Genomic DNA, 25842 nt, shown 5'->3' with positions numbered 1-25842 from the left:
AACAAGGAAGAATAAGTCCCAGATCTCCTATGTGTTGCGGACATCTCCGCGGTTTCCACGCCGCTCCCTGTGCCTGCTCAGCCTCGCTCGCTCCCAAAACAGGGAGTAGGGGCCTCTCCGGCTGGCAATTGGTTTCGGTTGCTAGCTAGAGAGGATTCCGATGAGGAGGTTGGGTGCTCTTCAGATCTAGAAGGTAAACTTGATCCTGCTCTCAAATATCTACATTCTCCAACTATTTTTAATGCCGAAAGTAATGTTAGAGAGAGGAAGAGATCTATCATTAAGAAAAATCAGGGGAATGGATGCTTAGCACACGCTCCCTCTGCTTCGTGGGAGTGACGTACTTTATGTTCTCAAATCGTTCCCGGCATCCTTGCCGATCACTCCGAAAACTGGAATGTGCAAGGGATTGATGCACTACTAGGGAATACCTTATAGGTAGATTCTTATTAGTATGATGGGAAAGAGCTCAATTTGTTGCTGTTGGCAATACCCCACGCTACAGGTACATATATATTAGTAGTAACGTGGGCTGGAGCGCCCAACGCTGCTGGTACGTGGGCCCCACGGTACCTCCGGGTCGAGCCGTATTAGCAACGCTGGCCCCTTACCCACGCTACTGCTAAATGCAGTATCTGTAGCGCGGGGCACTGCGGCCCTCGCTACCACTACTGGTATTACGAGGCCAGCTGGTGGGCCTCACTTAGTAGTAGTGCGGGCGCTGCGGCCCTCGCTACAGGTACTGCCGTTAGTAGTAGAGCCGTGCTGTCACCTGCGCTAATGCTAAGCGACCCTATCCCATTGTGCCCATCACTCTCCCTCTTCACTCTCCATACTCTCACTCTCACTCTAACTACTTCAGCGTTCGTCACCGCGTGACGGCCCTCCCCACGCGGCTGCCCTCCCCTGTCCAGGCCCTCCCCGTGCGGCCGCCCTTCCGTGTCCAGGCCCTCCTCGCGCGCGCCGGCCGGCGACCGCGCGCCCTCTCCTGCTTGGCCCCGCCCCAACCGTGAGCACCTCCCTCTCCTCTGTGTTTACTTTTAGGTTTAGATCTTTAGATGGATGGCTAGATGAATGGATGCATTTATTCAAACTGTCAAACTAACCGACAAAAGCCAACACTAATATGAGAAAACATGCAGGCACCACTGCACAAAAAGGGCTACTAAATAGTGACATAATTCATCACGATATGCCTCTAAGTTGTCATGTCTCCTGTTGATGATTAGCATCCTGCATATTCAACATTCTCAGTGTGCCGCATTGCCGGGGACTATCCTTTCTGCATACTTCTGAACTGTGTATCTTTCCCAACAATCTTGTTAGATGATCCTCACTCTTCAAGTGCCGATGAAGAAAGCTACACTTCCCGGAATATAAGCAGTGCCATAACCTCCGACGTCAAAACCAACTTGTTTAGTTTAACCGGTTGCCAAGATTAACCGTACCGCTCGACACCAAATTAGCACTTGAGCCGTGCATGGTCAATTCAGATTTCAGAATCACATTTCTCTTTTAGAAAAGGAGGATAAACCCCAGTCAGATTTCTAAGTCACCTGAGACATGACAGCCCAGGCCATGCCCGCGCTGCGCGCATGTGCATGCCACACTATTACTCCCTCCGTTCCATAATTCTTTGAACTAAAACCACGACAAGAATTATGGAATGGAGGTAATACTTCAGAGTTAAAGATGTAGACTCGCTTCTACTAAGGCTGTTAATGGCACAACAGTACAAGAGAAGAAAGGTCTGACTTCAGCTCCACCCGGTCCCCACCATTGCGCATCAGCCATGTCAAGTACTGTGAAATTGGGGTGTTCTTACGGATGATGTTATTGTACCAACCAAAGTAAAAACCGAAAATGCTTCTTCTACATACAACCAACTCATGCCCTACATATTCAGACCACAAATTAAACTGAACCTAACTTGTCTAGAAATTTACAGGACAGGTGTTTGTGTTGCAGCAATACAAAGAGTGCAACATGCAACCAACTCAACATGAAGCCAAGAAACGAAATCTCCTAGAGTTGCCGTTTTGTCCATGTTTCAGACACGTAGAAGCATGCAGAAGCCATCAACATCTACTCGACGACAAAAAATAGCAGCTAAGAACACAACGGAAAACTGACAACAGCCAAGAACAGCATGGAAAAGTAAGCACCACCAAAAACACCTACCAGCTAGTGACACAGTTAATCGCAAGCTCCATGTTGCCTCCTAGTGACCATCTTTCCTGTTGACTAGAGAATTCTGCAGCATTGTGCACAAATAAGATCAAAATATCGGATACAAAAAAGATCAAAATATATAACCTACTGTAAAGAAACCACATCTGAAATAAAAATGGAAGAGAGACGGGCGGGTCATGTAAATCCAAGGCATTCACATGACATGCAGAAAATCAGCCAACTTAAAATGCAATTCGTTGTGCCCATGAAGGATGGACTTAGAGAAAGCACAGAGAAATGTGTGCTCATGATTTCGAGTAATAGCAAATCTTATGTAAGAAGAAAAATCAGTGGAGTTAGTCTGGAAATTATACTACCAAGACAATTGCATTGATCACTATAGCCTTGTTCTCTGACCAAACATCTTCATCTCACTACATGGACAGCGCAGTGTACTGTTATGTCCACTCACAGACCAAAAAATTGCAACCAATAACGAACAAATGCCTAACAGTTCCATGGAGCTACTGGATTAAGTGAGAGCTCTATGCGGTTTTTTTAAAACGAGAACTCTGTTAGATCCCCATACAGTCACACAGCTCATATCATGTCACTCTGTTAGATCTCTATAAACTTACAGCTCAAGACACCAGTTTAAATCTATACTCTTCAGTAGCATCGCTTGCTAACAGAACTGCAGCAACATCACATTGGCACTTGAAATGTAGGTGTAGTGCAAACAAAATTATCTATATCGATAGAAATATCAGGGAGCCACTAGTTCTGGACATGCCATCAGCATCTGCTCACCAAAGATGCACCTTTTGGGAGATGAATTTAGAGACTAGATCAAAAGTTGGGATAGCAAATTGTAGAACTAAGCCACTCTTTGCAGATGCATAAATGTAATAACTGTTCACATGCATGCAAGAAATTAAAGGTTTGCTACAAGATAATCCATTCACCCACTTACGCACCACAGACACGGAGAAACTGTCAAACTAACAGACAAAAGCCAACACTAATATAAGAAAGCACGCAGGCACCACTGCACCGAAAGTCTACTAAGTAATGCCTCCAAGTTGTCATGTTTCTTGTTGATGAGTAGTAGCATCCTGCATACTCAACCGCACATTCTCAACGTGACGCATCACCAGGGATCATCCTTTCTGCAAACACAGTTTTATCCATGTGATTCGACAGAGGATATGACATGATACTATATCGTATAAATTGCCAATTAAGAAAGCATAAAAAATAGTAACCTTCAATTATTACATTGGAATTGAAATTTGTTGGAGCAAATTTCAAACACAACTTTCAATCTGATTAGGCATCAACGTTTTGATGACTCCACTAACTGATAAATAGTTACCTAGCTAAGAGTTGTTCATGAATCATAAAAGAAGAAAGACATATAGATACCTGGCGGATTGTACAAGCTCATGTACGGAATCAAAGAATAGACGTCTTCCCCCTTCATCCGCTCCTTCCACTCTAGTTTCTTGAGATCAATCTCGTAGACGCCAAGATCCGTCTTCACGAAAATGATATCTCTGCCCTCCACAGATCCAATCGGTATAGGTCTTCTCTTGGTATTTTTAATAGGGATAAGGTTCTTGAGATCCACGACTCTACCATGAGTCCATGACGCAACTCCGTTGGAATCTATTTGTCTGGACCACACGTAGAGGGTTAACCTGCTGTCCACATGTGCAAGCCCCAGACTGCCATCCTTCATCGCCATGAGGATATCGGCATGAGCGGCAAACGGCACATCAATCAATGATAAAGAATCAGAGGTCAAGCTGTACTTGAGAATTCCCACACGATCATTATCATCGTGGTACCCAAGTATGAAGTGGGGTGCGTCGTGGAGGAGGACAGCGGGTATATCATAGATGAATAATGCATCCGCTGCAACATCAAGACCAGGGCACGGCTCCTTCCACTCGTCAGAGTCACCCATGTCCGGCGACGACACGTACACGCGTGCAACACAACCACCATCTACACTAATGTTCACGACAACGCCGACCATCTTGAAGGGACCGGCGTGACACGAGCGGTGGTCACAGCCGCTCACCGCGCAGAGCACCGCGATCTCGTTGAAATATTCGAGCCCCACCAGCTGCCGAGTGCAGCCCGTCATGGCGTCCCAAACCACGAGCAGCCTAGGAGAGAAATACGCATCCCCGAGGAGAACCCGGCCATGGCGGCAGTCCCACGCAATCAAATCAAAGTCCGGGTCCGTACTGGCGAAGTCCGGAATGCGCGCGCCGAACTTGGAGGTGGAGACGAGGCGTGGGGCGGGGTCTCCCTTGTGGCCGGAGCCGTCGGCCCGGCTGTAGAGGAAGCCCAGCATTGGGGGAGCGTCGTGGAACTCGCGGTAGCGGCCGCGGAAGGCGGGGCCGGTGAGCAGGGCGAGCCAGGGCTTGCTGGCGAGGGAAGCCCGCACGAGCGCCGCGGGCTCGTCCTTGGGGAGGCGGAGGAAGATCTCCTCCACGAGCTCGTCCGGCAGCTGCGGCATGGTCGGCCGGTGTGGACTGTGGAGGCGAGGGAGGGTTTCGGGAGGGGAATAGTTTGAGCCGGTGGGTGGGTGAGGACTTGTCTCTTCGGGCTCGGCTCAGCTAATTAATGGCCCTCGCTGGCGCGCGCGACATCCGAGGCACGCATGCGCAGGCAACGCTCTCTTCCAAGCCTACCCAAAATTAAATTAACGGCGGCTCCACAACTGCAGAAGTCCGGCCGGCGTCCACCGCGTCCCCCTCGCACGTACGCGGCACCATTTGCGACTACCCGGACCATGCACCGCCTTCACGTCACGTACATCCGCCGGAGCTAGCGGTCAACCACACCGTGCATCGCGTCGTCTTACGAATGCCACGATCTAGTATCTCTCAAGCGCTTCCTCGATCAACATACCCAGCGAGAAAAAGAAATTCAGGGACTGCCTAGCCTGTCCATCATTTTGACTCTTAGCCGTTGTATCAGGAATGATTATTTCCGTGTTCAAAAAAAAAAGGAATGATTTTTTCCTTCTTGTTCCTCGGACCATTCCCTGTCCATCTTCTTCCTCGAGAAGCCGTCGCCGACCCAGCCCTAACAGCTTGCGTTTCGCCGCTTTGCGTATCAGAATAAGAGCTAGCCATGCTAACATAGACTTCCTCTGCGATTTGTGAATGAGTGGATGACTAAAGAATAGAAACTTGGTTTTTGGTTGAGTATTTCCTCCAGTTTGTGTACTGACTCAGATGTTATACGTTTAACATTGGGACTACATTTGGATTAGAAGTTCATCTCTTATGCTATCGTGCTTCTTCTCTTGGTGACACTGCATGCATTTTCTATCCCCCAAGTTATGACTTTTCCCACTCGCATTATAGTTATACAAGGGAGTGCATTCACACATTTCCAGATGAATTATTTTATCCTTGCCCTACAGATTGTTGGACTAGAGTGGAAGCATAATGACAGTGACTTCATACTTTTAGTTAGCGAAAATGCCGTGCAGACGATGCATCGATCGCACGACAGTTGGACGATGCCACATCCAGCCGTCCACTGGACTTCGATGATATGCATGGACGACCTGATGTGCAGCGTCGTGCACAGATCGTCCGCGCATCGTCGTCTGCATAGCAGCGCTCTTTAGTTAGTGATGCGTATGTATTAATTTTGGTTGACTCACGAAACCTTCTATTGATTTGCCCCGGTGTTCTTGACTCTTTTATTTTCTCCTTAAGATTTTTGTTTCTTAATAACATCCAAAATAAAATTCCAAAAGATGAATTCCGGAAACTTACAATTGTTGTCTTTGCAAACAAAGCTTTCTTTACCGTTCAATTTTGCATCCTTGAATTCATGTCGGTGATGTCATTACAAACAAAGCTTTCTTTACTATTCAATTTTGCATCCTTGAATTCCTGTCAGTGATGTCATTACAAACGGCAGTGGTTGGCAGTTGATCCTTGGTGGCTCTTGGGTCTAGATATTTGGGTGTATCTATGAATGTCCTACTTGAAAGGATTTCTCATGTTTTGTATTCTGACATGTTTTGTACTCCCTCCGTTTCCTTTTTGTGCATATAAAAATTTACCAGAAGTCAAACTTCATAAATTTTGACCAACTATATAAGAAAAGAGTATCAACATACACAATATGAAATCAATATCATTAGATGCATCATGAAATTATTTTTCATACTATATATTTTTTTCTATTGTAAATGTTGATATTTTTTAAGATAAATTTGGTCAAACTTTACGTATTTTGATTTCAAACAATTTTTTATATGTAGGGTAAAAAGAAACGGAGGGATTACTATGTTGTACCCTATCTAATTGGGTATAAAACTTTGTTTTCTACTATATTGTACCTTATCAAATTGGAGATTAAACTTTGTTTAAATTTTGTCACAAAAATATTTACTTCAACATACTACTCAAAGTGCTCTCATTTTCTTGTATGATCTTCTATACAGGGAAGTTATTTCAAATACTCAACTTCCCACTCCACGGGCTGGTCTAATATAGTAATGCCTTAGATCAATGGAAAATGTGGATTACTGGTACGGAGCACATGCATACCTAAAGCATTTTTCAATGTTTCCTCTCTGTCATGTGATGTACTCTCCAATTTGCTACAAATGACATATTTGTGCTCTCCTTTTTAACTTCTCTATAGTGAAATGTGTTCTTGTAAGAGTGGCTGAACTATTGAGTTGGAATGACAGTGATATTTTTTTTCTTCATCTCTACTATCTGTGCATCTATTGTCAGCTATAGAGGAGCTGACGTGGCAACACACATCTTTATCTTCTAGTAATTAGTTTTTTTAAGAATCTTCTAGTAATAATTACTTAAAAGGATGTGTATCTCCGGAACTCAAATCGCAAAATGACAATGCTTTCGATAGTCTGTACTAAATTACTTTGTACGAATGCACATCGGCCGTCGGGTAGCTCATCAATTATGGTATCCCTCTTTTTGGTTTGGACCATAGATTAAAATCGCGGGCAAAGGAGTTTAGAGGTAGGAAATTTGGCAGCGAAATTATAGGAAGGAAGGCGCGATCTCCCGTGATTTTGGGAAGGAAGCGAATCGCAAGGAAGATTCTGAGCCACGATATCGCCGCTATAGCTGTAATTTCGCCGGCGATTTTAAACTATGGTTTGGACATATTTTTTAAGCTTTTGGATCAACATTTAACCATGTTTATCTTACAAAGTTGCACATGTTAGATAAGTGCGGTTTTAGACGTAGCAATATAGATTGGCAAAAAAATAACGCAGCAATATTCAAAATTAGGTGACATAAGAAAATCTAGGTAACCTACACTAAACAAATGGTGTATATAAAAGGTCTTTCTTTATTATTCTCGAGAAGAAAACAATGTCATCCCAATAACGTAGTTAATTCGCCTCCAAATTAAAAACCTCATTAAAAAGAGGAAAAGAGACTAGCTAACTAGCTAGCCCATCTGATCGTTCTAGTAGAAAAAGAGGGGGGGGGGGGGGGGGGGGGGGGGGGATGTAATGTAATGACTCTAGCTAGAGGCGAGCACGAGAAGAAATGTCATCGATCAGCTAGCTACATATATGAACCTTATTATTCTTAGAGAGAAATTGGTTGGCATGAAGAGATGTCATCGAGGAGCTAGCTAGTAAAAACGGCGCACTTGATCTTTCTGAACGTGGCCGGCGACGTGGCCGTTGACAGAGGCAACTCCAGCGGGCAAACCGCGTCCAGTCTCTGCAGGTGGCGGCCCGGCGGGAACCTAAGCTCTCCGACAACCTTGAGCTCCAGCCGGAACACCCCCGCGGTGCTCTCCCTGACGAACTCGGCCACCCCCGCGCTCCCGAGCGCGACGCCCGCCCTGTCGGCCGCGGCCACGGCGCGGTACGCCTCCGAGTTCCCCGCCCGGACCGCGGCCCCCTTGCCGGCCAGCTCGACGCGGGCGAAGCGCGCGCCGGCGAAGAGCAGCTCGGCGTCGAGCGGCGCGGTGTGCAGGGCGCGCCTGAGCCAGTGGTGGTTGTGCAGGGCGACGGCGAGCGAGACGTCGTAGGCGAGCGCCGTGTCCGTGGCGTTGCGGTCGGCGAGGGCGAGGCGGGCGAGGGCGGCGTCCTCGACGGTGACCCCGAGGGGCGGGCGGTAGACGTGGTGGCGGGCGAGCAGCGTGACCCCGACGGCGAGGACGGCGAAGGCGACGAGCGCGCAGGCGACGCGGGTGAGCGCCTTGCCGCCGATGGCGTCCAGGAAAAAGGCGCAGCAGCACGCCAGCCAGCACGCCTCGACGCACTCGTCGCAGACGCCGGGGTCGCCGCCGTCGGTCATCCCGGCAGATTATATGGCTTGTGAGCAGCAGAGCACACAGGATCACGGTGGCGAGGACCCGAGGAATGGGGTTGTGGATTGGTTGCCGTATGCTATATCGCTGCAACGATGGAACAGGCGATGAAATCGGATCGGCGTAACAGAGACCGCGTGCGGACGCCCACGCGGCGCAGCAGCGCTTTTCCCGTACTCCGTAAGTTTAGGATTCATTTTTACTACTCCCTCCGTCCCATAATTTTCAGTGGACAGGATTTTGATTTCACTCTCAGTCGAATTGTTGTTGTCCGTTGGACACTCAGCGCGTGTCGTCCGTCGGGGAGGGGCTGGCTTGGGTTTTTGGGTGGCCTTTTTTTTTTTTTTTTTGCGGGGTGGCCTTTTGTTCATCTGGTTTAGGAATCCGACCCATCATCAACAATGAAAAATGGGTTGGGTTGCCAAACGGGGTGAACAAATGGCCACCGCTCCCTGGAAAAACGGAAAACGGGTCAGATTCCCAAGCCATGGGAAAATGAGGCGGTGAATTACCCGGGGAACGGGTAAGTTTGTTGTGTCCTAGAGCTTTGGGAAGGAGAGGGGGAGGCGGTGGAGGAAGGTAAGAGGTGGCGACGGAGGTTGGCAACAGATGGAGCGGAGGCCGGCGGGGCTCCCCCACCAGCCTGCCAAGAGCGAGTGATCCACGAGGGCGAAACCACCGGGCAGCACTAGCGATATATGTACAGCGAGCTTCGTCCTTTTCCTAATATCCGCCCCCCTCCACCCTCCACTCAGTTCCTCGTCTCATACATCAGTCATCATGCCGGAGCACCGACAGCACCAACTACCCTCATTTTTGTGTCGACCTGCAAGCAGGCCTTTCCATCGATTTTTTTTGCTCTGATATGCTCCCTCGGTGATTCACCGCCTTGCCTGATGCCCTTTGCAATTTGACCCAGTGAGCCGAATCGCATGCTACGTGTGTGTGCATGCATGCATACAAATTTGTTTGTACACAAATGATCTTTGCTCTGTGTTGGTTCAAGGATTCAAGCGAGATCCGTGTGGTGGAATGTGTAAATGGGACCCGGAAGTGTGGTGTTTCGGATGCAGGGAGAGAATGGATTTTAGGTTTTCATTTTTATTTTACTTTTTTGTTTTTGGTACTTTGTTTCTCCATCATTTTCGGTTTTATCTTCATTTTGCTGGCCAGATAAACAAAAATAGGTGAAACTTATTAGGATTCAATGTGTACAACACAGTCTAGTGATTGTTCCATCTACATTTTTTTCAGTTATGGATGGATGTGGTACAAATGTGCTGTAAAAACAATATGGCGTACTGATGCATCAATGTTCAAGCAACCTTAGTTATTCCATGTTTAAGTTTTCTTTTTTTCATTGTTCTCATATTATTTTCTGTTCTATAATGATCATTTATAAGGTATAGTTTTCTTATCATATTTTTAGTACAAGGGTTGAATGTTCGTTCATTGGTATGAATGATCATTTAGAATGTAAATTCTCAGTCAATGTTTGTTCATTTTTTTCCCGTTATTCCATTTGTCAATCATTTTATTCTATATATGATCATTTCTTTGCTTAATATTTTTTTAGTCAATTTTTCAGTCTTTCTTTCTTTGATTTCTTCTTATGTGTTTGCCTTTAGTTTCCCTTCCTTGGTTTTAAGTATGCCCCTTTCTTCTGTCAATATTCAGTTGCTCAGTTTTTTCTTCGGATAGTTTGCAGTCTCTACATGTCTTACTTAACTACTTTAGTCTTCATTTTCTTTCCTCATTCCTTCTTGTGCAATTACTTTTTAGTTTCTCGGGATTCATCCTTCAGTCATCGGTCACTGTTCTTCACTTTTTGTTTCCTTTATTCTTTGTTATTTCATTGTTTGTTGTATCAGAGGGTCCTAGTTATTCCTTAGTTAGTATGTCAGTACTTGTCATCTAGCATTAACTTATTTTCAATACTTAACAATAATCATTTATTCGTAATGGTACTAGAATTGTGTCATAATCTAAACAGTACCATCTCACCCTTTTTTTCACGCTCTCTTATCTAAAACATTTTTTAAAATGGTTTTTATATGATTTACTTATTCTTTTATGTCGGCAACCATGCTTTTAATATACCTTTTTCGAGGGGCAGATCAGGATTTTGATAGCAGAACGATTTTCGTGCATGGAGAAGAGAGTTGACCTGAGGTAGAACGCAATCCTTTACCTCGTGTAGGTTAGCCCCCCTAATCCTATTCATGTTTCTTTTCATGGTTGTTTCTCTTTTTCTTTGGCCTGTTTACCAATACAAAATGTTTCGTTTGGTGTTGTGGTGTGGGAGTATGAATACTCAGCGGACAAAGTACATGTCCATTATCCATTTTTTACTTGTCTTTCTTTACATGTATTTCTCGTTAATTAACCCCTTCTTTATCTTTTTCATCAGCCCTTTTTCCATGGTAAATTGCTATATGTATTGCCATTTATCTCAACCCTTTTTTGCATAAATGTTTGACGCCCTTTCCCTCTGGTTCCCATGTTCTTTTTAGAACATACCTTTCCATATTTCTGCATTGCAGAATATCCACAATGTGATTGCTTCCTGGATCAACATCCCCATGAGATGACTTGTTGCATTCATGGTGGGCGAAGGATAATATCCCATGTCATTTCAACAGCCAAAGGAACCATGCCTTGTTGTTTTGTGTTCTCTAGATCATTTTTATTGGTGTCGTGCTTGCGGACCAACCCTAGTGGATGTTGTTTGTTAAATTTTATATTTGAATTCACATCTCTAGTTATGTTGTTGGAACATTCAATTATTTTATGACTTCTGCACTTGTGTGCTTTTTTGTAAGTGTTGGAAATATGCCCTAGAGGCAATAATAAATTGGTTGTTATTATATTTCATTGTTCATGATAATCGTTTATTATCCATGCTAGAATTGTATTGATAGGAAACTCAGATACATGTGTGGATACATAGACAACACCATGTCCCCAGTAAGCCTCTAGTTGACTAGCTCGTTGATCAATAGATGGTTACGGTTTCCTGACCATGGACATTGGATGTCGTTGATAATGGGATCACATCATTAGGAGAATGATGTGATGGACAAGACCCAATCCTAAGCCTAGCACAAGATCGTGTAGTTCGTCTGCTCAGAGATTTTCTAATGTCAAGTATCATTTCCTTAGACCATGAGATTGTGCAACTCCCGGATACCGTAGGAATGCTTTGGGTGTACCAAACGTCGCAACGTAACTGGGTGACTATAAAGGTGCACTACAGGTATCTCCGAAAGTGTCTGTTGGGTTGGCACGAATCGAGACTGGGATTTGTCACTCCGTGTAAACGGAGAGGTATCTCTGGGCCCACTCGGTAGGACATCATCATAATGTGCACAATGTGACCAAGGAGTTGATCACGGGATGATGTGAGTTACGGAACGAGTAAAGAGACTTGCTGGTAACGAGATTGAACAAGGTATCGGGATACCGACGATCGAATCTCGGGCAAGTAACATACCGATAGACAAAGGGAATTGTATACGGGATTGATTGAATCCCCGACATCGTGGTTCATCCGATGAGATCATCGTGGAACATGTGGGAGCCAACATGGGTATCCAGATCCCGCTGTTGGTTATTGACCGGAGAACGTCTCGGTCATGTCTGCATGGTTCCCGAACCCGTAGGGTCTACACACTTAAGGTTCGATGACGCTAGGGTTATAGGGAATAGATATACGTGGTTACCGAATGTTGTTTGGAGTCCCGGATGAGATCCCGGACGTCACGAGGAGTTCCGGAATGGTCCGGAGGTAAAGATTTATATATGGGAAGTCCTGTTTTGGTCACCGGAAAAGTTTCGGGTGCTATCGGTAATGTACCGGGACCACCGGGAGGGTCCCGGGGGTCCACCAAGTGGGGCCACCAGCCCCAGAAGGCTGCGTGGGCCAAGTGTGGGAGGGGACCAGCCCCAGGTGGGCTAGTGCGCCCCCCACCAAGGCCCAAGGCGCATGGGAGAGTGGGAGGGGGCAAACCCTAGGTCCAGATGGGCCTTAAGGCCCACCCTAGTGGCGCCCCCTCTCTCCTCCCCTTGGCCGCCCCCCTAGATGGGATCTAGGGCTGGCCGCCACCCCTTAGGGTGGGAACCCTAGAGGGGGCGCAGCCCCCCCCCCTATATATAGTTGAGGTCTAGGGCTGCCCAACACATGAGTTTTCCTGTCTCTCTTGGCGCAGCCCTACCTCTCTTCCTCCTCCTCTCCCGCGGTGCTTGGCGAAGCCCTGCGGGATTGCCACGCTCCTCCATCACCACCACGCCGTCGTGCTGCTGCTGGATGGAGTCTTCCCCAACCTCTCCCTCTCTCCTTGCTGGATCAAGGCGTGGGAGACGTCACCGGGCTGCACGTGTGTTGAACGCGGAGGCACCGTTCTTCGGTGCTTAGATCGGAACCAACCGCGATCTGAATCGCTGCGAGTACGACTCCTTCATCCGCGTTCTTGCAACGCTTCCGCATCGCGATCTACAATGGTATGTAGATGCACTCCCCTTCCCCTCGTTGCTAGATTACTCCATAGATTGATCTTGGTGATGCGTAGAAAATTTTGAATTTCTGCTACGTTCCCCAACAGTGGCATCATGAGCCAGGTTTATGCGTAGTTTCTATGCACGAGTAGAACACAAAGCAGTTGTGGGCGTAGATTTTGCCAATTCTTCTTGCCGCTACTAGTCTTATCTTGTTTCGGCGGCATTGTGGGATGAAGCGGCCCGGACCGACCTTACACGTACGCTTACATGAGACAGGTTCCACCGACTGACATGCACTAGTTGCATAAGGTGGCTAGCGGGTGTCTGTCTCTCCCACTTTAGTCGGAACGGATTCGATGAAAAGGGTCCTTATGAAGGGTAAATAGAAATTGGCATATCACGTTGTGGTCTTACGTAGGTAAGAAACATTCTTGCTAGAAACCTATACAAGCCACGTAAAAACTTGCAACAACAATTAGAGGACGTCTAACTTGTTTTTGCAGCATGTGCCTTGTGATGTGATATGGCCAGAAGATGTGATGAATGATATATGTGATGTATGAGATTGATCATATTCTTGTAATAGGAATCACGACTTGCATGTCGATGAGTATGACAACCGGCAGGAGCCATAGGAGTTGTCTTAATTTATTGTATGACCTGCGTGTCAATGAAAACGCCATGTAATTACTTTACTTTATTGCTAACCGTTAGCCATAGTAGTAGAAGTAATAGTTGGCGAGACAACTTCATGAAGACACAATGATGGAGATCATGATGATGGAGATCATGGTGTCATGCCGGTGACGAAGGTGATCATGCCGCGCCTCGAAGATGGAGATCAAAGGCGCAAGATGATATTGGCCATATCACGTCACTTTATGATTTGCATGTGATGTTTGTCATGTTTACATCTTATTTGCTTAGAACGACGGTAGCATAAATAAGATGATCCCTCACTAAAATTTCAAGAGAGGTGTTCCCCCTAACTGTGCACCATTGCGAAGGTTCGTTGTTTCGAAGCACCACGTGATGATCGGGTGTGATAGATTCTAACGTTCGAATACAACGGGTGTTGACGAGCCTAGCATGTACAGACATGGCCTCGGAACACATGCGAAACACTTAGGTTGACTTGACGAGCCTAGCATGTACAGACATGGCCTCGGAACACAAGAGACCGAAAGGTCGAACATGAGTCGTATAGCAGATACGATCAACATGGAGATGTTCACCGATGATGACTAGTCCGTCTCACGTGATGATCGGACACGGCCTAGTTTGACTCGGATCATGTATCACTTAGATGAATAGAGGGATGTCTATCTGAGTGGGAGTTCAATAATCAGATGAACTTCATTATCATGAACATAGTCAAAAGGTCTTTGCAAATTATGTCATAGCTTGCGCTTTAGTTCTACTGTTTAAGATATGTTCCTAGAGAAAATTTAGTTGAAAGTTAATAGTAGCAATTATGCGGACTGGGTCCGTAAACTGAGGACTGTCCTCATTGCTGCACAGAAGGCTTATGTCCTTAATGCACCGCTCGGTGTGCTGAACCTCAGCGTCGTCTGTAGATGTTACGAAACATCTGACATACACGTTTTGATGACTACGTGATAGTTCAGTGCGTATTGCTAACGGTTTAGAATTGTGGCACCAAAGACGTTTTTGAAACGTCGCAGAACATATGAGATGTTCCGAAGACTGAAATTGGGATTTCAGACCAGTGCCCACGTCAAGAGGTATGAGACCTCTGACAAGTTTCTTAAGCCTGCAAACTAAGGGAGAAAAGCTCAATCGTTGAACATGTGCTCAGATTGTCTGAGTGCCACAATCGCTTGAATCGAGTGGGAGTTAATCTTCCAGATGAGATAGTGATGGTTCTCCATAGTCACTGCCACCAAGCTATTAGAGCTTCGTGATGAACTATAACATATCAAGGATAGAAGATGATCCTTGAGCAACTCGCGATGTTTGACACCGCGAAAGTAGAAATCAAGAAGGAGCATCAATTGTTGATGGTTGGTAAAACCACTAGTTTCTAGAAGGGCAAGGGCAAAAGGGATACTTCATGAAACAGCAAATCATTTGCTGCTCTAGTGAAGAATCCCAAGGTTGAACCCAAACCCGAGACTAAGTGCTTCTGTAATGGGGGGAACGGTCACTGAAGCAGTACTACCCTAGATACTTGGTAGATGAGAAGGCAGGCAAGGTCGACAGAAGTATATTGGGTATACATTATATGAATGTGTACTTTACTAGTACTCCTAGCAGCACCAGGGTATTAGATACCGGTTCGGTTGCTAAGTGTTAGTAACTCGAAATAAAAGCTGCGGAATAAATGGAGACTAGCTAAAGGTGAGATGACGATATGTGTTGGAAGTGTTTCCAAGGTTGATGTGATCAAGCGTCGCATGCTCCCTCTACCATCGAGATTGGTGTTAAACCTAAATAATTGTTATTTGGTGTTTGCGTTGAGCATAAACATGATTGGATTATGTTTATCACAATAATACCTTCAATGGTCTTGCACCTAAAATGAATCTCGATCGCAGTGATACACATGTTCGTGTCAAAAGATATAAAATAGTAATGATAGTACCACATACTTGTGGCACTGCCATTTGAGTCATATTGGTATAGAACGCATGAAGAAGCTCCATGTAGATGGATCTTTGGACTCACTCGTTTTTGAAAAGATTGAGACATGCGAGCCATGTCTATTGGTATATATACATGAAGAAACTCCATGCAGATGGATCGTTTGGACTCACTTGATTTTGAATCACTTGAGACATGCAAATCATACCGCATGGGCAAGATGACTGAAAGGCCTCGTTTTCAGTAAGATGGAACAAGAGAGCAACTTATTGGAAGTAATACATTTTGATGTATGCAGTCCAATGAGTGCTGAGGCATGCAGTGGATATCGTTATGTTCTTACTTCACAGATGATTTGAGTAGATGCTGAGTGTGTTTACTTGATGAAATACAAGTCTGAATTATTGAAAGGTTCAAGTAATTTCAGAGTGAAGTTGAAGATCGTCGTGACAAGAGGATAAAATGTCTATGATATGATCATAGAGATATCTGAGTTACGAGTTTGGCACACAATTAAGACATTGTGGAAAGTGTTTCACAATTAATACCGCCTGGAACACCATAGTGTGATGGTGTGTCCGAACATCATAACTGCACCCTATTGGATATGGTGCATACCATGATGTCTCTTATCGAATTACCACTATCGTTTATGGGTTAGGCATTAGAGACGCATTCACTTTAAAAGGTGCACCACGCAATTCCGTTGAGATGACACCGTTTAGAGAAACCTAAGTTGTCGTTTCTTAAAAGTTTGGGGCTGCGATGCTTGTGTGAAAATGTTTCAGGCTGATAAGCTCGAACCCAAAGCGGATAAATGCATCTTCATAGAATACCCTAAACAGTTGGGTATACCTCCTATTTCAGATCTGGAAGCAAAAGTAATTGCTTCTAGAAACGGTTCCTTTCTCGAGGAAAAGTTTCTCCCGAAAGAATTGAGTGGGAGGATGGTGGAGACTTGATAAGGTTATTGAACCGACACTTCAACTAGTGTGTAGCAGGGCACAGGAAGTTGTTCCTGTGGCACCTACACCAATTGAAGTGGAAGCTCATGATAGTGATCATGAAACTTCGGATCAAGTCACTACCAAACCTCGTAGGACGACGAGGATGCGTACTACTTCAGAGTGGTACGTGATCCTGTCTTGGAAGTCATGTTGCTAGACAACAATGAACCTACGAGCTATGGAGAAGCGATGGTGGGCCCATATTCTGACAAATGGTTAGAAGCCATAAAATCCGAGAGAGGATCCATGTACTTGATGGTCGTAAGGCTGTTGGGTGCAGAGGGATTTTAAAAGGAAGACAGACAATAATGGTAAGTGTCACCATTAAGAAAGCTCGGCTTGTCATTAAGATGTTTTCCGACAAGTTCAAAGAGTTGACTACGATGAGACTTTCTCACTCGTAGCCGATGCTAAGAGTCTGTTGGAATTGTATTAGCAGTCTTGCAGATAGGATGTCAAAACATTGTTTCCTCGAAGATTTTCTTGAGGAAAGGTTGTATGTGATACAACCAGAAGGTTTTTGTCAATCCTGAAAGATGCTAACAAGTGTGCAAACCTCCAGCAATCCTTCTAAGGACTGGAGAAAGCATCTCGGAGTTGGAATGTACGCTTTGATGGAGTGATCAAAGTTTTTGGGTTTATACAAAGTTTGTTAGAAACTTGTATTTACAATAAAGTGAGTGGGAGCGCTACAACATTTCTGATAAGTATATGTGAATGACATATTGTTGATCCGAAATGATGTAAAATTTCTGGAAAGCATAAAGGGTTGTTTGAAAGGAGTTTTTCAAAGGAAGACCTGGATAAAGCTGCTTACATATTGGGCATCAAGATCTATAGAGATAGATCAAGACGCTCGATGATACTTTCAAAGAACGCACACCTTGACATGATTTTGAAAGAGTTCAAAATAGATCAGCAAAGAAGGAGTTCTTGGCTGTGTTACAAGGTGTGAGTATTGAGTAAGACTCAAGACCTGACCACAGCAGAAGAGAGAGAAAGGACGAATGTCGTCCCCTATGCTTTAGACGTAGGCTCTACAGTATGCTATGCTGTATACCGCACATGAAGTCTGCCTTGCCATGAGTTGGTCAAGGGGTACAATAGTGATCCGGGAATGGATCACATGACAGCGGTCGAACTTATCCTTAGTATCTAGTGGACTAAGGAAATTTCTCGATTATGGAGGTGAAAAGGAGTTCGTCGTAAAGGGTTACGTCGATGCGAACTTTGACACTAATCCGGATGACTCTGAGTAGTAAACTGGATTCGTATAGTAGAGCAGTTGTTTGAAATGGCTCCAAATAGCGCGTGGTGGCATCCACAAGATGACATAAATATTTGTAAAGCACACGGTTCTGAAAGGTTCAGACCCGTTGACTAATAACCTCTCTCACAAGCATAACATGATCAAACCAGAACTCATTGAGTGTTAATCACATAGTGATGTGAACTAGATTGTTAACTCTAGTAAACTCTTTAGATGTTGGTCACATGGTGATGAGACCAGTGAGTGTTAATCACATGGTGATGTGAACTAGATTATTGACTCTAGTGCAAGTGGGAGACTGTTGGAAATATGCCCTAGAGGCAATAATAAATTGGTTGTCATTATCAACCTTACATCTTTTGGCATTCACACTATAAATATGTGTAACATCACGTTCGAGATTCAATAAGAATAAACCATTGACCAGCGGGGCATGACCACAAAACATATCTCTCATATAAATAGAACAACCATTATTCTCAGATTTAAATGAGTAGCCATCTCGCATTAAACGAGATCCAGATACAATGTTCATGCTCAAAGCTGGCACTAAATAACAATTATTGAGGTTTAAAACTAATCCCGTAGGTACATGTAGAGGTAGCGTGCCGACGGCGATCACATCGACCTTGGAACCATTCCCGACGCGCATCGTCACCTCGTCCTTCGCCAGTCTCCGCTTATTCCGGAACTCCTGTTTTGAGTTACAAATATGAGCAACCGCACCGGTATCAAATACCCAGGAGCTACTATGAGCGCTGGTTAGGTACACATCAATAACATGTATATCACATATACCTTTGTTATTGTCGGCCTTCTTATCCGCTAAGGACTTGGGGCAGCTCCGCTTCGAGTGACCGTTTCCCTTGCAATAAAAGCACTCAGTCTCAGGTTTGGGTCCATTCTTTGGCTTCTTCCCGACAGCTGGCTTACCGGGCGCGGCAACTCCCTTGCCGTCCTTCTTGAAGTTCTTTTTACCCTTGCCTTTCTTGAACTTAGTGGTTTTATTCACCATCAACACTTGATGTTCCTTTTTGATCTCCACCTCCACTGATTTCAGCATTGAATATACCTCAGGAATGGTCTTTTCCATCCCCTGCATATTGAAGTTCATCACAAAGCTCTTGTAGCTAGGTGGAAGCGACTGAAGGATTCTGTCAACGACCGCGTCATCCGGGAGATTGACTCCCAGCTGAGACAAGCGGTTGTGTAACCCAGACATTTTGAGTATGTGCTCGCTGACAGAACTATTCTCCTCCATCTTACAACTGTAGAACTTGTCGGAGACTTCATATCTCTCGACTCGGGCATGAGCTTGGAAAACCATTTTCAGCTCTTGGAACATCTCATATGCTCTGTGTTGCTCAAAACGCTTTTGGAGCCCCGGTTCTAAGCTGTAAAGCATGTCGCACTGAACCAGGGAGTAATCATCACTACGTGACTGCCAGGCGTTCATAACGTCTTGAGTTGCTGGGAAAACAGGTGCCTCACCTAGCGGTGCATCAAGGACATATGCTTTCTTAGTAGCTATGAGGATGATCCTCAGGTTACGGACCCAGTCCGTGTAGTTGCTACCATCGTCTTTCAGCTTGGTTTTCTCTAGGAACGCGTTGAAGTTGAGGGCAACATTAGCATGGGCCATTTGATCTACAAGACATATTGCAAAGTTTTTAGACTATGTTCATGAAAATTAAGTTCATCTAATCAAATTATTTAATGAACTCCCACTCAGATTGACATCCCTCTAGTCATCTAAGTGATACATGATCCGAGTCAACTAGGCCGTGTCCGATCATCACGTGAGACGGACTAGTTATCATCGGTGAACATCTTCATGTTGATCGTATCTTCTATACGACTCATGTTCGACCTTTCGGTCTTCCGTGTTCCGAGGCCATGTCTGTACATGCTAGGCTCGTCAAGTCAACCTAAGTGTATTGCGTGTGTAAATCTGGCTTACACCCGTTGTATTCGAACGTTAGAATCTATCACACCCGATCATCACGTGGTGCTTCGAAACAACGAACCTTCGCAACGGTGCACGGTTAGGGGGAACACTTTCTTGAAATTATTGCGCGGGATCATCTTATTTAAGCTACTGTCGTTCTAAGCAAATAAGATGTAAAACATGATAAACATCACATGCAATCAAATAGTGACATGATATGGCCATTATCATTTTGCTCCTTTTGATCTCCATCTTCGGGGCGCCATGATCATCATCGTCACCGGCATGACACCATGATCTCCATCATCGTGTCTTCATGAAGTTGTCTCGCCAATTATTACTTCTACTACTATGGCTAATGGTTAGCAATAAAGTAAGGTAATTACATGGCGTTTTCATTGACACGCAGGTCATACAATAAATTAAGACAACTCCTATGGCTCCTGCCGGTTGTCATGCTCATCGACATGCAAGTCGTGATTCCTATTACAAGAACATGATCAATCTCATACATCACATATATCATTCATCACATCCTTCTGGCCATATCACATCACACGGCATATGCTGCAAGAACAAGTTAGACGTCCTCTAATTGTTGTTGCAAATTTTACGTGGCTGCTATAGGTTTCTAGCAAGAACGTTTCTTACCTACGCCAAAACCACAACATGATATGCCAATTTCTATTTACCCTTCATAAGGACCCTTTTCATCGAATCCGATCCGACTAAAGTGGGAGAGACAGACACCCGCTAGCCACCTTATGCAACTAGTGCATGTCAGTCGGTGGAACCTGTCTCACGTAAGCGTACGTGTAAGGTCGGTCCGGGCCGCTTCATCCCACGATGCCGCCGAATCAAGATAAGACTAGTAACGGAAAGTAAATTGACAAAATCGACGCCCACAACAACTTGTGTTCTACTCGTGCATAGAAACTACGCATAGACCTAGCTCATGATGCCACTGTTGGGGATCGTTGCAGAAATTAAAAAAATTCTACGCATCACCAAGATCAATCTATGGAGCTTATTAGCAACGAGAGGGGAGTGCATCTTCATACCTTTGAAGATCGCGATGCGGAAGCATTGCAAGAACGCGGTCGGTGGAGTCGTACACGAAGCGATTCAGATCACGGCCGAATCCAATCTAAGCACCGAACAACGGTGCCTCCGCGTTCAACACACGTGCAGCCCGGTGACGTCTCCCGCGCCTTGATCCAGCAAGGAGAGAGGGAGAGGTTGGGGAAGACTCCGTCCAGCAGCAGCACGACGGCGTGGTGGTGGTGGAGGAGCGTGGCACTCTAGCAGGGCTTTGCCAAGCACTGCGAGAGACGAGGAGGGAGAGGGGTAGGGTTGCGCCAAGAGAGAGGGAGACTCGTGTCTCTGGCAGCCCCAAAACCCCCACTATATATAGGGGAAGGGGAGGGGGGCCGGCCCCCTAGATCCATCTAGAGGAGGGGCGGCTGCCCCCGGGGTGGCGGCCCCTCGGGGGGGCAGTGGCCCCCTTAGGGTTTCCAACTGGGGGGTGCCCGCCCCCCGGGGGGGCAGCGGCCCCCTAGGGTTTCCAACCCTAGGCGCCTTGGACCCTTGGGGGGGGGGGCGCACCAGCCCACTAAGGGGCTGGTTCCCACCCAACTACAGCCCATTAGGTCCTTCGGGGCAGGTGGACCCTCCCGGTGGACCCCCGGAACCCCTTCGGTGGTCCCGGTACAATACCGATAAACCCCGAAACCTTTCTGGTGACTGAAACTGGACTTCCCATATATAAATCTTCACCTCCGGACCATTCCGGAAATCCTCGTGACGTCCGAGATCTCATCCGGGACTCCGAACAACATTCGGTAACCACGTACATCTATTCCCTATAACCCTAGCGTCATCGAACCTTAAGTGTGTAGACCCTACGGGTTCGGGAACTATGCAGACATGACCGAGACATCTCTCCGGCCAATAACCAACAGCGGGATCTGGATACCCATGTTGGCTCCCACATGTTCCACGATGATCTCATCGGATGAACCACGATGTCAAGGATTCAATCAATCCCGTATACGATTCCCTTTGTCTACCGGTATAACACTTGCCCGAGATTCGATCGTCGATATACCGATACCTTGTTCAATATCGTTACGGCAAGTCTCTTTACTCGTTCCGTAACACATCATCCCGTGACCAACCCCTTAGTCACATTGAGCTCATTACGATGATGTCTTACCGAGTGGGCCCAGAGACACCTCTCCGTCATATGGAGTGACAAATCCCAGTCTCGATTCGTGCCAACCCAACAGACACTTTCGGAGATACCTGTAGTGCACCTTTATAGTCAACCAGTTACGTTGCGACGTTTGGTACACCCAAAGCATTCCTACGGTATCCGGGAGTTGCACAATCTCATGGTCTAAGGAAATGATACTTGACATTAGAAAAGCTTTAGCAGACGAACTACACGATCTTGTGCTATGCTTAGGATTGGGTCTTGTCCATCACATCATTCTCCTAATGATGTAATCCCGTTATCAACGACATCCAATGTCCATGGTCAGGAAACCGTAACCATCTATTGATCAACGAGCTAGTCAACTAGAGGCTCACTAGGGACATGTTGTGGTCTATGTATTCACACATGTATTAGGATTTCCGGATAACACAATTATAGCATGAACAATAGACAATTATCATGAACAAGGAAATATTATAATAACCATTTTATTATTGCCTCTAGGGCATATTTCCAACAGTTTATGCATGTGGATCATGAAGAGAACATTTTGTATGATAGCTATATTATTGAATTTGATTAAGATCCTACATGTAATAATTATGAGAGAGGAAAATATGGCTGTAGAAATTTTCATGTTACTAAATTACCTCTCGTTATGTTGAGATTGACAATGTTTTATTCCTCTCCTGTGCATATGCTAGATATTTCTTGTATTGATAATTTGTTTGCTTATAAAATTCCTATGCATAGGAAGTATGTTAGACTTAAATGTGTTTGTCACATGTTTTATTATGCTCTCTTTGCGTTTCAATTACTATGTTTCATGTGAGCATCAATAAAATCTCAAGCCTATCTTCATGGCTATAAAGAAAGAGCTTATCGAGAGATAGCCCAATAGTTATCTTTTTCTGGTTTTCAATAAGCACACAATTATGCTACTGTTATGATTGTGGTTTTTATGTTTTAAGTAGTGTTTGTGCCAAGTAAAGCCTTTAGGATGGTTTGGGTGATAGTTAACTTGATTCTGTTAAAAAACAGAAACTTTTGCGCCCAGTTCTGGAATTTTATAAATTCACAGAAACGTGCTTTTGCTATGAATATTTTACACATAATTGATATACAAATTTCCCATGGTGTCGTATTTTTTCAGAATTTTTAGAGTTATAGAAGTATGGTCATTGTTCATATTGCTACAGATTGTTCCGTTTTTTGATAGATTATGTTTTCGTTGCATTGTGTGCTTATTTTGATGAATCTATGAATTGTATCGGGGGTATAAGCCATGGTAAAGTTAGAATACAGTAGGTATAATATAATAACAAAATATGAATGGGTTTAAAACAATACTTAAATTGGTGATTTGCTTTATTGTACTAACGGATCTCACGAAGGTTTTTTTAAGTTTTGTATGATTGAAGTTTTCAAGTTTTGGGTGAGATCACGATGGATGAAGGAATAAGGAGTGGAAAGAGCATAAGCTTGGGGATGCCCAAGGCACCCCAAGGTAATACTCAAGGACTCCCAAGCAACTAAGCTTGGGGATGCCCCGGAAGGCATCCCCTCTTTCTTATAACGACCATTGGTAATTTTACTTGGAGCTATATTTTTATTCGTCACATATCATGAGTTTTGCTTGGAGCGTCTTGTACTAGATGAGTCTTTGCTTGTTTTTCTTTTTAGTTTGTCACAATCATCCTTGCTGGGCACACCTATTTGAGAGAGCCATTTGTTATCATGATTTGTTAGAATTGCTCTATGTGCTGCACTTAAAATTTTGAGCTAGGCAATTGCTCTAGTGCTTCACTTAATTGTTTTTTAGCACGGTGGTGATTATATTTTGAAGAAATATGCTCTCATACTCCACTTATATTATTTTGAGAGTTGATATGATAAATTTTAAAGAAATATTTATGCTCTCGTGCTTCACTTAAATCTTTTGAGAGTTGATAATAGTAATGGTAATTTGCACGAGATATGAATTTGGTCCCAAAGTGATGAATATTCAAGAGGGATATAATAAAAACTTTCATGAAGATCATTGGATATTATAAACTTGATTTCTTGCAATAGTTTTGCATATGAAGATAGTGATATGTGACTCATGTTGGTGAGTAATTATGCTTTAGTGAGAATATTGGTGTTAAGGTTTGTGATCCCCTATGCAAGCACGAAAGTCAATAGTTATGCAACGAAGTTATATCCTACTTGTGGAGCATTATTCAGTGTTAGTTATGTTTAATGTGTGTTTATGACCGTTTTCAATTTTTGGTTGGTCGCTTCTCAATCTATTTGCTAGCCTTCATTTGTACTAAGCGGGAATGCTGCTTGTGCATCCAATTCCTTAAACCAAAGTTGTGCCAAATGAGTACACCATACCTACCTATATGTGGTATTTCCATGCTGTTCCAAGTAAATTTGTATGTGCCAACTTTAATTTTCAAAATGAATTTCCGTTTTTGTGCACGTACCGCTCATGAAGCGGCAGGGGGTGGGCAATATTTTCCATGTTAGGTATTTTATTCTCCCGATGAGTGTTTATTCACTTGTCATTGCACGAGAGTGTGGCAGGTAATAGGGATGCCTAGTCCCGAAATGAAAAAAAAATGTTGTTCATAATAAATTCCTTTGAAAGTGTTGGTATGGAAGGCACCCGTGGATACGGCTAGCCATGGATTGTGTAAGAATGGTGGAAATGAAATAAACTTTACTTTCTGTTTGGGAACCGCCTATGATTTGTCTAACATGGAAGATATTTGAAATTCGGCCATTTTGATTGACAGGAAAAGCATGCCTCTCAAATAATTATATCTCTCAATTTATAAAGCATGCCTCTAATAATTATATCTCTCAATTTATAAAGTATGCCTCTGGCACCTTTACAAATCTCTGCTTGCCTCTGCGAAGGGCCTATCTATTAACTTTTATGCAATTTTTATTTTTATTTTGAGTCTCCATCTTCATTTATAAAGCACCAACTAGGGAACACTATTGTCATACTTGTGCATTGGATGTAGCTAATATTTGAGTGTGTTTCATGAATGGATCAATGATTGAGCATAATGGCTAGGGATAGCTTTCTTTAGCATTGATATTTTGAAAGACATGGTTGCTTGTTGATATGCTTGAGTATTGATGTTTTCATGTCAAATTATAGACTATTGCTTTGAATCATTCAAGTATAAATGTCCGTGCTACAAAGAAAAGAATGTATGATGAATATGTTAGGTAGCATTCCACATCAAAAATTGTGTTTTTATCATTTACCTACTCGAGGACGAGCATGAATTAAGCTTGGGGATGCTTGATACGTCTCCAACGTATCTATAATTTTTGATTGTTCCATACTATTATAGTATCAATCTTGGATGTTTTATATACATTTACAAGCAACTTTATATAATTTTTTGAGACTAAACTACTAACTTAGGGCCCAGCTTTTTGCTTGTTTTTTACTTTGCAGAATATCAATACCAAACGAAGTCCAAATGCCACAAAAAAAATTGGAGATTTTTTTCTGGCAATAAGAGACCCTGGAAGCTTCAGGGAGGAACGAGAAGATGAAGGAGTGGCCCACTGGGCACCAGAGTGCGACTGGGGCTTGGGGCGCGCCCTGGTACATTATGGGGCCCACAAGCCTCCTTTTGACCTAACTCCGCTCTATAAATAATTAAATACTCTAAATTCAGGAAACTTACCAAGGAGTCCACGAAATATGTGATGGGGTTTATTCATACGTGAGTTTATCTTGTCTACATCATGTCATCTTGCTTAAAGC

General features: G+C 44.3%; 1 protein-coding gene and 1 long non-coding RNA gene across 2 annotated transcripts; both read right to left on the bottom strand.

Annotated features, from left to right (window-relative positions):
- Window positions 1–1833: 1833 nt before the first annotated feature.
- LOC120968239 (uncharacterized) lies at window positions 1834–2416 on the bottom strand. Its single transcript, XR_005762512.2, has 2 exons — window positions 2182–2416; window positions 1834–2085 (listed from the first exon to the last, which is right to left on the bottom strand). It is a non-coding gene; the product is annotated as an uncharacterized lncRNA (long non-coding RNA).
- A 612-nt stretch (window positions 2417–3028) lies between these two features.
- On the bottom strand, window positions 3029–4721 carry LOC120968238 (uncharacterized). The gene is made up of 2 exons (XM_040394820.3): window positions 3598–4721; window positions 3029–3341 (listed from the first exon to the last, which is right to left on the bottom strand). Exons 1-2 carry the CDS (start codon window positions 4700–4702, stop codon window positions 3310–3312), a joined length of 1137 nt encoding a protein of 378 aa, XP_040250754.2. The 5' UTR covers window positions 4703–4721; the 3' UTR covers window positions 3029–3309.
- Between the last annotated feature and the right edge of the window lie 21121 nt (window positions 4722–25842).

The sequence above is a fragment of the Aegilops tauschii genome, chromosome 7 (assembly GCF_002575655.3).
Source record: "Aegilops tauschii subsp. strangulata cultivar AL8/78 chromosome 7, Aet v6.0, whole genome shotgun sequence".
Classification (NCBI taxonomy): Eukaryota; Viridiplantae; Streptophyta; class Magnoliopsida; order Poales; family Poaceae; genus Aegilops; species Aegilops tauschii.
This window is presented reverse-complemented; position numbering and strand designations above follow the sequence as displayed.

Excerpts from the sequence above, each read along its gene's own strand:
- LOC120968238 (XM_040394820.3), bottom strand. The coding sequence starts at position 4,702 with ATGCCGCAGCTGCCGGACGAGCTCGTGGAGGAGATCTTCCTCCGCCTC. Across the intron at positions 3,342-3,597 it reads GAGCTTGTACAATCCGCCAG|AAAGGATGATCCCTGGTGAT; the intron begins GTATCTATATGT and ends CTGTGTTTGCAG.